The 11,469-nt window shown below is 29.5% G+C and overlaps 3 protein-coding genes and 1 long non-coding RNA gene across 10 annotated transcripts in view; 3 read left to right on the top strand and 1 right to left on the bottom strand.

The window, feature by feature from the left end:
- Positions 1 to 1,084: 1,084 nt before the first annotated feature.
- LOC145959653 (zinc finger matrin-type protein 2) lies at positions 1,085 to 2,807 on the bottom strand. Of its 2 annotated transcripts, XR_014435119.1 has the most exons (6): positions 2,635 to 2,807; positions 2,130 to 2,350; positions 1,902 to 1,975; positions 1,672 to 1,817; positions 1,380 to 1,596; positions 1,085 to 1,271 (listed from the first exon to the last, which is right to left on the bottom strand). XR_014435119.1 is itself a non-coding variant. In XM_083078704.1 (5 exons), the coding sequence occupies exons 1-5, from the start codon at positions 2,641 to 2,643 to the stop codon at positions 1,453 to 1,455; spliced, it is 594 nt and encodes a 197-aa protein (XP_082934830.1). In that variant the 5' UTR covers positions 2,644 to 2,807; the 3' UTR covers positions 1,085 to 1,452. The 2 variants fall into 2 exon arrangements, 1 of the variants encoding a protein (XP_082934830.1); XM_083078704.1 differs by having other exon boundaries at positions 1,085 to 1,596.
- Positions 2,808 to 3,047: 240 nt separating this feature from the next.
- On the top strand, positions 3,048 to 6,109 carry Ugalt (UDP-galactose transporter). Of its 2 annotated transcripts, XM_083078757.1 has the most exons (6): positions 3,048 to 3,062; positions 3,410 to 3,627; positions 4,096 to 4,179; positions 4,274 to 4,393; positions 4,505 to 4,719; positions 4,807 to 6,109. In XM_083078757.1, exons 3-6 carry the CDS (start codon positions 4,161 to 4,163, stop codon positions 5,452 to 5,454), a joined length of 1,002 nt encoding a protein of 333 aa, XP_082934883.1. In that variant the 5' UTR covers positions 3,048 to 3,062; positions 3,410 to 3,627; positions 4,096 to 4,160; the 3' UTR covers positions 5,455 to 6,109. The 2 variants fall into 2 exon arrangements, with proteins under 2 accessions (XP_082934883.1, XP_082934893.1); XM_083078767.1 differs by lacking the exon at positions 3,048 to 3,062 and having other exon boundaries at positions 3,298 to 3,553.
- Positions 6,110 to 6,595: 486 nt separating this feature from the next.
- Taldo (transaldolase) lies at positions 6,596 to 10,038 on the top strand. 2 transcript variants are annotated; one of them, XM_083078780.1, is made up of 6 exons: positions 6,596 to 6,791; positions 8,342 to 8,465; positions 8,657 to 8,896; positions 8,985 to 9,110; positions 9,192 to 9,328; positions 9,516 to 10,038. In XM_083078780.1, exons 1-6 carry the CDS (start codon positions 6,695 to 6,697, stop codon positions 9,788 to 9,790), a joined length of 999 nt encoding a protein of 332 aa, XP_082934906.1. In that variant the 5' UTR covers positions 6,596 to 6,694; the 3' UTR covers positions 9,791 to 10,038. The 2 variants fall into 2 exon arrangements, with proteins under 2 accessions (XP_082934906.1, XP_082934916.1); XM_083078790.1 differs by lacking the exon at positions 6,596 to 6,791 and adding an exon at positions 8,224 to 8,249 and having other exon boundaries at positions 8,322 to 8,465.
- Positions 10,039 to 10,462: 424 nt separating this feature from the next.
- The window catches only part of LOC145959725 (uncharacterized), a 39,889-nt gene continuing 38,882 nt past the window's right edge, over positions 10,463 to 11,469 (top strand). For 3 of the 4 annotated variants that reach the window (XR_014435154.1, XR_014435148.1, XR_014435153.1), the window contains exons 1-2: positions 10,463 to 10,530; positions 10,626 to 10,730. This is a non-coding gene — a long non-coding RNA (uncharacterized LOC145959725). Of the gene's footprint in view, positions 10,531 to 10,625; positions 10,731 to 11,372; positions 11,420 to 11,469 lie in introns of those variants that run through there. The other variant, XR_014435158.1, reaches the window with a different exon arrangement.

The raw sequence follows: 11,469 nt of genomic DNA on the forward strand, positions 1-11,469 counted from the left end.
ATGGCTGACGGCTGTGCTGGCTGTTACTGCTGCAAGAGAGCACGTCGCATGAGCTACGTCGAGATATACGTCGATACCGGCACTGCTCTAGCCGTTGCTCCGGCCCCGGAGTCTGGCCCCCAGAACGTGGGCCCCGCGCTGTAGGAGGAGGTTCCTCTTGATCCTTCGCGAGGTGGGAGAGAAAATCTCGCGCATATCAGTTCTTATCCCTCCTTCATCGTTTGTGAATCTCTTGAGAGAAAAAAGAAAGAAGAAATCCGCGGAAGGGAAAGAACAGAGAATTTTACGTTTCATTCTGTAGAATTTAGATTCGCGTAGATACGTTTCGTGTGAGACTAATGGCATCGCAATGCGTATATTATAATTTCATTATAATTATAATTAATACAATCTTAACTTTTGTATCGAGGAATAGGATTTATGCTGTTAACAGAAGTATAATATGTGAAAGAAACAATTTGATTATATGGCTAAATTGATACAAACTCTCAATTGTATTTTTTTTTGTTGTTTCTATACAATTATATTATTGAAATTCAGAATTAAAACACGAATATGTATCAACTAGAAGAAAGCATGCTGTAGTATTAACAGGATTGAAATAGGAGAATAGGATATGCAAATTGCAGAAAATAAATTCATAAATTTTAAATAAAATAAAGCTTGACATATTTTTCTTTAAAAAATTTTTTTAAATAACGATATTCAGGCTAATACAAATCTTCAAATACTGTGCAATATACAATATATTACATTCTCGATAATTGTAAAGTATATTCTCCATAAGAAATTGGAGTTTTTCAACTATTGTTCATAAGCTAATAATCAATTTTTGACTAAAAAAGAATCTAAAAATCGAAATTAGCTAAAACTATTTATTATGAAAATTACATATTTGCCAATTACTGAAAGTATATTAAATATCGCACAAATACCGATACTTGAAGAATCGTATTGTTTCAAATACTCTTTCTGTCTATTTTACTTAACTTTTCATAAATTTTATTTCTACAAGATGACACACACATTCTCCTTTGGACAATCATACACAAGATTTTATATTCTTGCAATAAAAGAGATATAGTTCAGCAGAGATATAGTCATTTCGAGAATGTACTTAAATTATTCACATCATAAATTTGTGCCCAAATAATTTTAATTAATTTTAATTAATCTTAAATTACAGTTTAAGCTCATTTGATTTGTTACATTTACATTGGTCGGATTTATAATTGATAGCTGTTTCTCTCGTCTCGAATAAACACGAAACTCTAGAACAAATAAAAAAAATACATCACAAACATTTATGGATTGCATCCTTAAATTCCAATGACTGGAATTAAGACTGTTTGTTATTTTTCCAAATCCTCAAATCATACCAGCAACATTCTTTCTCAAAAAAACCAACATTCTCTTTCTCAAAGATAATAAACTGTTTAGGCGAAGAGTTTATCATTTCTTTTTTGAACCAAAACCAGAGAATCCCATAATTGCAGCCATTTCATCAGAAGGTCCAGCATCATCCTCTGCCAGCTCTTCAATTTTCCTTTTTTTGTCTTTTCGCTTCTCTTTCCTATATTCTTTGATTTTTTCTTCCTGTGGATAATAGAAATATTATTAACATAATGAATGAGATAATTGCCTTAAACATGATTTTGTGCAGAAACAAACCTCTTCTTTTAGTTCCTTCACTCTCTGCTCCAAATCATAATCCTTTTTTTTCTCTTCAAGCTTCTTTTTATTTTGTGCAAACCTAGCTTTAACCTGTTCCAAAGTGGATCGCTCTATCTTCATGGACATACCCAGATTACGTTGATCTATAGAAATTAAAAATTATAAAGTTGAACTGAAAGTTCCAAATTTTAATTCTATATTATTAATTTATAAATATTTAAACTTACGTTTTGTACCATTGATATGATCCAAAAAATTAATGGAATCTTTGACAACACAATCGCAGACATTACAATAGTATCTAGATACAAACACAATAATGGTTATAGTAATGTATCATTAATTGAGAATTACTTTATAAAAAGAGAATAGTATTTTGCATATTTATTTATTTATTTTGACTTATTCAACTATGTAATTAAATCTTTGTAAGGTATTCAAAAATTAAATTATACCCTCCAGTTTGTGACGATGGTGTATTTTTATTGATGACGACACTTTTTCCTAGTTTTGATTCAAGATCAACTTTGTAATCTCTCTGTTTTAACAATTCTCTTTTAACTGCTGGTTGTTTGGGAAGTCCTAATTCTTCCTCCGCGATCTCTTCTTGGAGTCTTTGAAGCGCAATCCTTTCATATTCCTCCCGATTCCATTTCCTCCGGTGATCGTCAGGTCGCTATAAAAAAATATGTTTTATTAGTAAGATAGAAATAAGAAGATGTATTTCTTTTAATAGTATAATTATTTAGATCATATACGTTTCACAAAGTTATACTATTTCTATCATTTGTAATATCTAATAAAGTATCTTTACAATTTAGGGTCATAAAATTTAATTAAATATCAATAATAATGGAGATTAGGAAATTAAAACTAATTTGTGTAAATGGATCATTAAGTAATTGATATTTAATGTCATCTGTGGTTATCACAACATATTTCGAAAATGTATATAATCACCATAGACATGATAGCAATATCTTTCTTTCCACAATCATAAATTATTTGTTCCCACAATAATAAAATTCGTAAATATTATGTCTCTCGTTCCTTCTGTTTTCTATTCTCACTACTGTTCGTTACTTTCAACCCTTTCAACTTTCATGTTGTATTTCATAATCATTGACTATCAATGTACTTAGATGTGCGTGTGAAAATCAAGTGACATTTGATGGGGAATTCCATTGAACCAATTTGCAAATGACCATAGCCACTCGACTGGCATCTAAGTAACCAGCAATGATTGATCAATCGGAAAGACTCATTTTAAATTGACCAATTGGGGACATGGACAATTAAATTTCATGTAAATAAGAGATCACGTAGATTTTCGCAATTTATCTAACAATAAGTATTATCATATACATTATGCACTTATGAATAGATAAGTAATTACATCTTTAAAAATATTTTTTTATATTCTTATACTATTATTGCAATATGTAATTAAATATATATGCCATGTCTATGCAGTGGTGATATTTTTAAGGCTTTTCTCATAGCATTTCATAAAATAGATGGTATATATGTGATTGGTTCATTCTTTCAAATCCAATGAATGAGATTAGATAACCATTCAAGATATATTATTGTCATCTATATTTAGTTATCTCAAGTTATCTCTTTGATTTATTGTACATACATACATACACATTAATATGAAGTTAGCATGTGACCTGTCGTAGTAAAAATATGAAATTTATTCCGTTATATTTTGTCACTTAAATTTAATTAGGTCTAAATAGAAAATAACGAGGATAGGAAGGCCAATCGAGGCCAATCAAAAATGATATCGATAAGAAAATAACTAGGCATTCTTGGGCCGAGAAGCACGAATATTCAACGTGTCAGTTCAACGTGTACAAAAATTTCGCAAATGGTGCGCATCCCCTTAGCAAATGTCAATTGGGTTTTTTTATCTGACGCTTTATTTCCTTTCCTAGAGCTTCAGATGTAAGCGTTCTTTCATTTTTTAACTTGTTTATCAAAAGTTGTTTTGGCTGATTGTCAAAAAAAATATTAATATGTCAAAACAACACATATTGAAAAATAATTTTTATCTCTTAATAATCTTTATTTTAATTATTTTTTCACATTAATGTATATGATGTTTTAAAAATGATATCCTGTAAGTGAACCTTACAGAAGATTAACTATTTGTTATCGCATTGCTATACTTCTATAGATACATCTGTGTATGATATTTAATTATTTTATTATACTAATTTATACTATCAATTAGTTTTATCTCTTGAAGACAAACAGTAAAATAATATTTTATTTACAAATAAATGATACTTTTTTTGCTTTTTATTTGTAGTAGAATAAAATTGATATATTTATTTGAATATTTATGATTTCAAGATACTCAAATACTTCTTTTGAAAAACTCACATTTATTTATTATATTTTTTCTTTTAGTAAAAAAATGTAGTGGAAAAATATCTATGTTACTTCACTGGGATTGAAACTAATCTATCATCAACATGAATAAGACTTCGCAAAGTAAGTATATTATTAAGTATATTAGTACATTTATATATAGAAAAGACGGACAGCTCTGATATAAGTAGGAATATCTCAAATATTTATGTTATAGAAACTGGACAAACATTGAAGTATGTGAGTTTAATTACTCTCACGCTTCAAAATGCTATGGTTGGCCTCAGCATGCGATATTCGCGTACTAGAACAGGAGATATGTTTCTATCTTCCACTGGTAAATACCTATAATAGAATTAATCTTATACAATAAAATTATTCTTCTTTCTGTATAAATAAAAAAGTCTTACTATATTTGGAATAATATTGTCTCCTTTTTTTTTTTTAGCTGTTGTGATGGCAGAAGTAGTTAAATTATTTACCTGTCTGATACTCGTATACATCGAAGAAGGAAGCTTTGAGAAATTTTACAAAGCATTACATATGACAATCGTGAAACAGCCTATTGATACTTTGAAAGTTTGTGTGCCATCTCTCTTGTATATTATACAAAACAATTTACTTTATGTGTCTGCATCTAATCTGGATGCAGCTACGTATCAGGTAGGACATATGTTCAAACTAAAACATTTCTATAAAAAAAAATTCTATATAAATAATACAATATTTAAAATAAATAACATTTTACAGGTTACATATCAATTAAAAATTTTGACAACAGCTTTCTTCGCAATAGCGATATTACGTAAAACTCTACGTATCACCCAGTGGGGTGCTCTGGTGTTATTAGTTATTGGAGTGGTTCTTGTACAACTGGCTCAAAGCGTAAAAGCGCCCTTACTCTCGGGCATCGAACAAAATCACTGGCTAGGTTTCTCCGCTGCTCTGAGCGCGTGTTTCTTGTCTGGCTTCGCGGGAATCTACTTCGAGAAAATTCTCAAAGGCTCTGACATCTCTGTGTGGATGCGAAATGTACAGTTAAGCGTGCTATCTATACCGTTCGGCTTGGGCACGTGTTTTCTACAGGATGGTGACGTAATATACAAACAGGGTTTCTTCTTTGGTTACGATTTGTTTATCTTTTACCTGGTTATCTTGCAAGCGGGCGGTGGATTAATTGTAGCCATGGTGGTTAAATATGCTGACAACATATTGAAAGGCTTTGCTACATCATTAGCCATCATCATCTCTTGCATAGCTTCCATTTATCTGTTCAACTTCCAGCTATCACTTCAATTCACTGTAGGTGCATTTCTCGTAATATGTTCGATTTTCCTTTATGGTCACCAGCCGAAAACTGTATCTCTCGATAAACATACATCTGCTGAAAAAGTTTGACAGTAGTGAAAATACTGGATATCTCGGTATAATATGAATAACTGATTTTAAAAATTTTCACAAGATTTTATAAATTTTCTCATTAATTAACATTAATTTGTGGGATATAGAGAATTCTAATGATTTAGTAAAAAATAGAACCAATTTAAAAGAAGAATCAGTTTAAAGGATTAGTGTTGATAAATAAAAATCAATGAAAAAGATAGAAGATTTAGATTAAAAGATTTGACAAATATTCACATTGTTATATTGATACTATTTGTATCAAGAAAAATCAGTATCAATATCTTTGGTAATATTTTCTATTGTAAAATGCAATGATATAATTGATACAGTGTATATATGAAAAAAATTAACCAGTGCAATCATATTTTATATTTGATTCCAGTATTTATCTCTCTTGTGATAGAATAGAAATTTTACACAAACGATGATATAGAGAAAAATAAGATTATATTTGTAATAAATTCGAATTATTGTAGATACAAAACATTGACACTATTAACTATTCATTCATGATGATTATGATTTTATTTTTTTATAGCGATAGTTTTGAATACATTCGCATACATTTGATTAGAATATATTATTAAATTAGTAAAATATATTTATACTATGTACTTAAGTAGATTTTAATAAATGCAATTTTTATGAGGATTTTTGTTTCTTTAAGATTCCAAGTTAGCAATTTTCAGAATACAATGAGACAATATTAAACAAAAATTTATTTTGAATCTTGCACATAATATTCAATTGATACAATGATAAATTGAATAATTATGAAGTAAACAAAAATGTATTTTTGGAATGCAATGTCTAAATGTATTTAAAATAAAATCAAGTCATGAGAGGGATTTTGTGTTAGGTTCAAAATGTAATTACATATATATTTTTTTATTCATACTGGAAATTGATTCAAATTTTTACTTAAACTGATATGTTTAATTTGTAAATCTAGTTATGTATTAACGTGAAGTAATTATAGATATTTTTTATTCTCATTTATTTACATAAATCGATTATCTTAATTGTAGTCGATTAATCAATTATGATTTTATATCCGTTTCAAGAGTCATATCGCGGCCATCGAAAAATCGCGCCATATCACGTGTTCATAAATTTTGACTTTACTACAGCCGACAGTTGGCGAGCCTGAACGCCGAAATACATGTTACGAGGCACTCGTGCGAGAGTGAGACGTCAAACTTCTCGTGTTCCTGCATAAATACATACGACGATTATGAGCGAGTCCCAGTCGAAGAAAACGAGGATCATGAGTTCATTGAGTCAATTGAAGGACCTGACCACGGTGGTCGCCGACACCGGCGATTTTCACGGTAAGATTACGTCGAAATTCGAATTCGTTCAAAGGTGAAGGTAGGTTACTTATGCGATGCTTATGCGATTTAAAGGGGCAAGGAGGGAGGGAAATTCTTGCAACGCTTGCACTTTTTTTCCCCCCCCGAATGAGTCTGGCCGATATTACATTTGTCGTACGACAAATTTTTTAAGCACATTGATTGGCTGCGGGATAATAATTTTTTGAATCTTTAGAAACTTTCTATCCCGCAGCCAATCAATGTGCTTAAAAGATTTGTCTTACGACAAATGTAATATTAGCCTCTCACGTGATGATTCTTTGAATGATACGTGATTATGGCTGCGGTCAAAGTGACGCTGAGAATGCTTTGAAGCGTTTGATTGACCAATCAGATTAAAGAAATCTTTACTCCTTTTACTTTGATTGATCAATCAAACGCTTCAAAACATCTTCAGCATCCCCTTGACCGCAGCCTATGAAATTTATTTTGTGATCGAAATTGCCTCAACAAGAAAGATATGTCGAAATCTATTTGTTTTCGTATGTATTCCGATATCGCTCGTACGATATCGACGGTGAACAAAAAGTCATTAAAAAGCGTGAACGGATAATAATATGTATCGGATGATTACGAATTTTAATTAGAGATACGCAACGCTTTCTTTAAGAAACTAATCGATTCAAATTTAATTTGATGACTAAACGAGATTTGTTACGCAAATAAATTAATAAATACGTTTGCCTACAAAATATAAAAAAAAAACAACTCGTATAGTTCATATATCGTTTATCTACAATCATAACAAGCTATCGGTTTTATATGTATATATTATATATTTATTTTATTATGTGCTCTTATAATACATAATATAATCCTTCGAAATTTTCTGCTTTCTTTAAAAAAATTAGTTATTTTTATATTAATACTCGTTAATTTTTACAATTAATTAAAATCTTTTTCACGATTTTCATGATTTTATGGAAAACATGTTAATATATGAATGAATTTTGAAATCACACGCGTACATCAATGACCTTGTCTAAAAGTTGAAAGCTTTTTTCTTGGGACTACAAGTTTATGCCTTATAATGAATAATGCGTAATGAATAATGAATAATGCGTTTCATTATGTTGATCGCACTAACGTTACTCGTCTGATTCACCTGAACGCGTGAGCTTAATTTACTCGTGTTCCCGTCAATTTAGAATTGTTATTTAGACTTTATGAAGAGAAGTTTATATGAGGGATCATGGTCATAAATCGAATAATGTCGCATATATTTATCTGTGCGACTGATAAAACGCGTATCAATGCATAAACGAAATATCGTGATCTTTGCTGAGAAACGACCTTTCATAGTATATTCATTATTCTTATCACTAATAGAAATCAAATGGAAATGCTTGGATAAGCTATTAAATGAATAAGTGATAACAAATAAAGATAAATATGGATAATAATAATGAAGAAAAAGTAATTATAAATATAATAAATAATAATACATAGATTAACATTGCACAAACAATATTATATTATTATAAATAGTATCATATTATTCGCTGTAGCTATGGAGCAATTTAAGCCTACAGACGCAACTACAAATCCATCATTGATTCTTGCTGCTGCTAATCAGAAGAAATATGCTCATTTAATTGAAAAAGCTGCTGAATATGGCAAAAAGTCTGGATCGTAAGTATACATATTTATTATATGACAAATTTAATTTATTTAAATTTCTTAGTTCTCTCATATTATGTTATTAAAAATTATATTTAAATAGTTTTAGCATTAATTTATAATTTATGATATTTAAATAGTCTCAACATTAATTTATAATTTATGATATTTTAACATTATTTAACATAGAGATTTTTTTGCAGTACTTTGGCTGAGCAAGTTGAAGCAGCTCTTGATATCACATGTGTTTTATTTGGCAAAGAAATCTTAAGTATAATACCCGGGAGAGTTTCAACAGAAGTAGACGCTAGATTATCTTTCAATAAAGAAGCCAGCATTGAGAAGGCGAAAAGATTGATTGCTTTGTATGAGGGACTTGGAGTGAGCAAGGAACGTGTCTTGATCAAGCTTGCGTCAACTTGGGAAGGCATTCAAGCTGCAAAGTAAGCAAGAAACAAAATTAAAAGATATACACATTTTATGTTCGATTAATAAATGTTCTTTTAATAAGTAATAATAATTTTTTTTTAGAGAATTGGAAAAAAAATATGGGATCCATTGCAATTTGACATTATTGTTTTCTTTTGCCCAAGCTGTCGCTTGCGCAGAGGCTGGAGTCACTCTTATTTCACCGTTTGTTGGTAGAATTCTGGATTGGTAAATGTTTCAATCTCATGTATCAGTTTATATATTGATACAAATGGAAAGTAAAAGTAAACTCTAAACATTTTTATTTAGGTATGTGGCGAATACAGATAAAAAGACATATGAAGCAAAGGAAGATCCAGGTGTTACTTCTGTAACGAAAATTTATAATTATTACAAGAAATTCGGTTACAAGACAGTTGTGATGGGTGCTTCATTTAGAAACGCTGGCAAGTATTTAAATCTATGTAATTTTTTTATATACATAAATTATTTTTTATATTCTTTTGTATATGTATGTGTGTGCATAAGCGGGCGCATTATATATATATTACACATACAGATATAATATAAAATATGTACAATAATACTGTTATTTTTAAGTAACTTTTTTAATTTAACCATCTTGATATTTAGGTGAGATTAGAGAACTCGCAGGCTGTGATTTTCTTACTATAAGTCCCAAATTATTGGAAGAATTAGAGGAAAGTAAAGATCCTATTCGCAAAGTTTTGAACGTGGAATCAGCGAAAAAATGTGATCTTCAAAAGATTAGCTTAGATGAGGCTGAATTTAGATGGCTCCTGAACGAAGATCAAATGGCGACCGACAAGTTAAGCGAAGGCATTCGCAAATTTGCCGCTGACGTGCGCAAACTTGAAAAATTATTGCAAGAAACAATTCAGGGTTAAAACAATGAAGAATAACAGAAAGTAAACTTTTAACTGTACAACAATATAATAATGTGGGCATAATCGAATGTACAAATACATTCCTATTGTTTATATTTGTAAAATAATTAGTTTACACTTGAGTACAAAAAAGTGGAAAAAAGGAATAAGGTGGAATAAATGAGATATATATTTTTAGAAATATATTATGGACTATGTAAATATATGTAAACTTAAAAAGAAAATATATTTATAATGTCTAAAATTTATCACTTGTTATTTTTCTCTACACATAATTGTATAATATTTTTGTTATTTATCGTCATTTAAAAAGTATATTCATTAATGTATTATTTTTATATGATATAATTATATTATTTCTGTATGATTTCTATATGATTAAGGCCCGGTTGCACCAACGTTATTTCAGCTTTAAGCGAAACTTAAATATATGTCTGTCTTTATTTATTTAGAAAGAAAGATAAAGATAGATATATATTTAAGTCTTGCTTAAAGCTAAAATAACGTTGGTGCAATCGGGCCTAAATATTAACAGGTAATTCTATAATTATTTACGTAATTGAAAATAATATTTAAAATGCGTCGTTAAATTTTTTAATATTTATACTTGACACGCTGTGCGCGCATGTGATTATGCGCACGCGCGGCCGCCATGTTTATTTATGTTACGTCGTTTATAATCCGTAGTATCCGAAATCCGTGTGTGAATTATTCGCATTTTTATTCGGGAAAAACAAATTGTGCGTGTCAATAATTGTCGGAAATATTGAGTGATGATTATAACTTGTTAATCAGTAACTAATTCATAGTGATATTATCCTCCTTTCGTTATTAGGACGAGAGTACTTGATGTGATCCGATGGAGTTAACCTTGCGCAGTTTCAAACACAAGTTGGCGCCAATGGAGGAGTTTGAAAAGACCACGACATCGAGGTAGCTCGTGAGTAAAATCATTTATCTTTGCTCTGAAAATTGCGAAACCGATATATATTCGATGAGTTGAAAGTATAAGCAAAAAAGTCATCGTTGTGTTAATTTGATATTATAAAGTTTTTTGTTGTTTGTTCTGCACAAAAATGTGCACTCTCTATAATATTTGTGTAAAACACAATATGGAATGCGTTGTTGTAATTATATGAATTTTTCAATCTCCGATTTAACATTATATACATACGTGATGTGTATGATTTTTACGAGCAATTGTTGTTTGTTTATCTACGATGATTTAGTATTACTTTGTTTACGTGCGTGCAACCATCAGAGTCCTTTCTTTGAATTTTACTTTGTTACACAGACGTTACTTCACATAAATCACATCCACTATGTCTAGAATGCTATTTTGAAAAGTTAAACATTTATATTTATTGTGGAATAGATTTTATATACACAGTAATTTTATTCTTTACGCTACATCTCGTTTTACATATTTAATAAAAAGAAACAGTTATTTTGGAAAATCAACTGATCGAATATATATAAAATTTATTAGAATAAATGTATTTGATATTTAGCAATTAATAGTTTTTTGATCAATCTTTTTTCTTATCGAAAATTTAATATCTCGCGTCTTCTTAATTTGCAGCGATCAAGAATTTAATTGAAATTCTATTGTAATTGTTCATTTAAATATTAGAAGAAAACAAATTTTATTATACATTTATATAATTTTTATCATTTAC

The sequence above is a fragment of the Camponotus vicinus genome, unplaced genomic scaffold, assembly GCF_025532165.1.
Source record: "Camponotus vicinus isolate PSW18456_S1 unplaced genomic scaffold, iyCamVici1.0 SCAF_1, whole genome shotgun sequence".
NCBI lineage: Eukaryota > Metazoa > Arthropoda > Insecta > Hymenoptera > Formicidae > Camponotus > Camponotus vicinus.

Excerpts from the sequence above, each read along its gene's own strand:
- LOC145959653 (XM_083078704.1), bottom strand. Across the intron at positions 1,976-2,129 it reads CCATCGTCACAAACTGGAGG|ATACTATTGTAATGTCTGCG; the intron begins GTATAATTTAAT and ends GTTTGTATCTAG. Across the intron at positions 1,818-1,901 it reads TCATATCAATGGTACAAAAC|ATCAACGTAATCTGGGTATG; the intron begins GTAAGTTTAAAT and ends TAATTTCTATAG.
- Ugalt (XM_083078757.1), top strand. Across the intron at positions 4,394-4,504 it reads TATGTTTCTATCTTCCACTG|CTGTTGTGATGGCAGAAGTA; the intron begins GTAAATACCTAT and ends TTTTTTTTTTAG. Across the intron at positions 4,720-4,806 it reads TGGATGCAGCTACGTATCAG|GTTACATATCAATTAAAAAT; the intron begins GTAGGACATATG and ends AACATTTTACAG.
- Taldo (XM_083078780.1), top strand. The coding sequence starts at position 6,695 with ATGAGCGAGTCCCAGTCGAAGAAAACGAGGATCATGAGTTCATTGAGT. Across the intron at positions 8,466-8,656 it reads TATGGCAAAAAGTCTGGATC|TACTTTGGCTGAGCAAGTTG; the intron begins GTAAGTATACAT and ends ATTTTTTTGCAG. Across the intron at positions 8,897-8,984 it reads GAAGGCATTCAAGCTGCAAA|AGAATTGGAAAAAAAATATG; the intron begins GTAAGCAAGAAA and ends ATTTTTTTTTAG.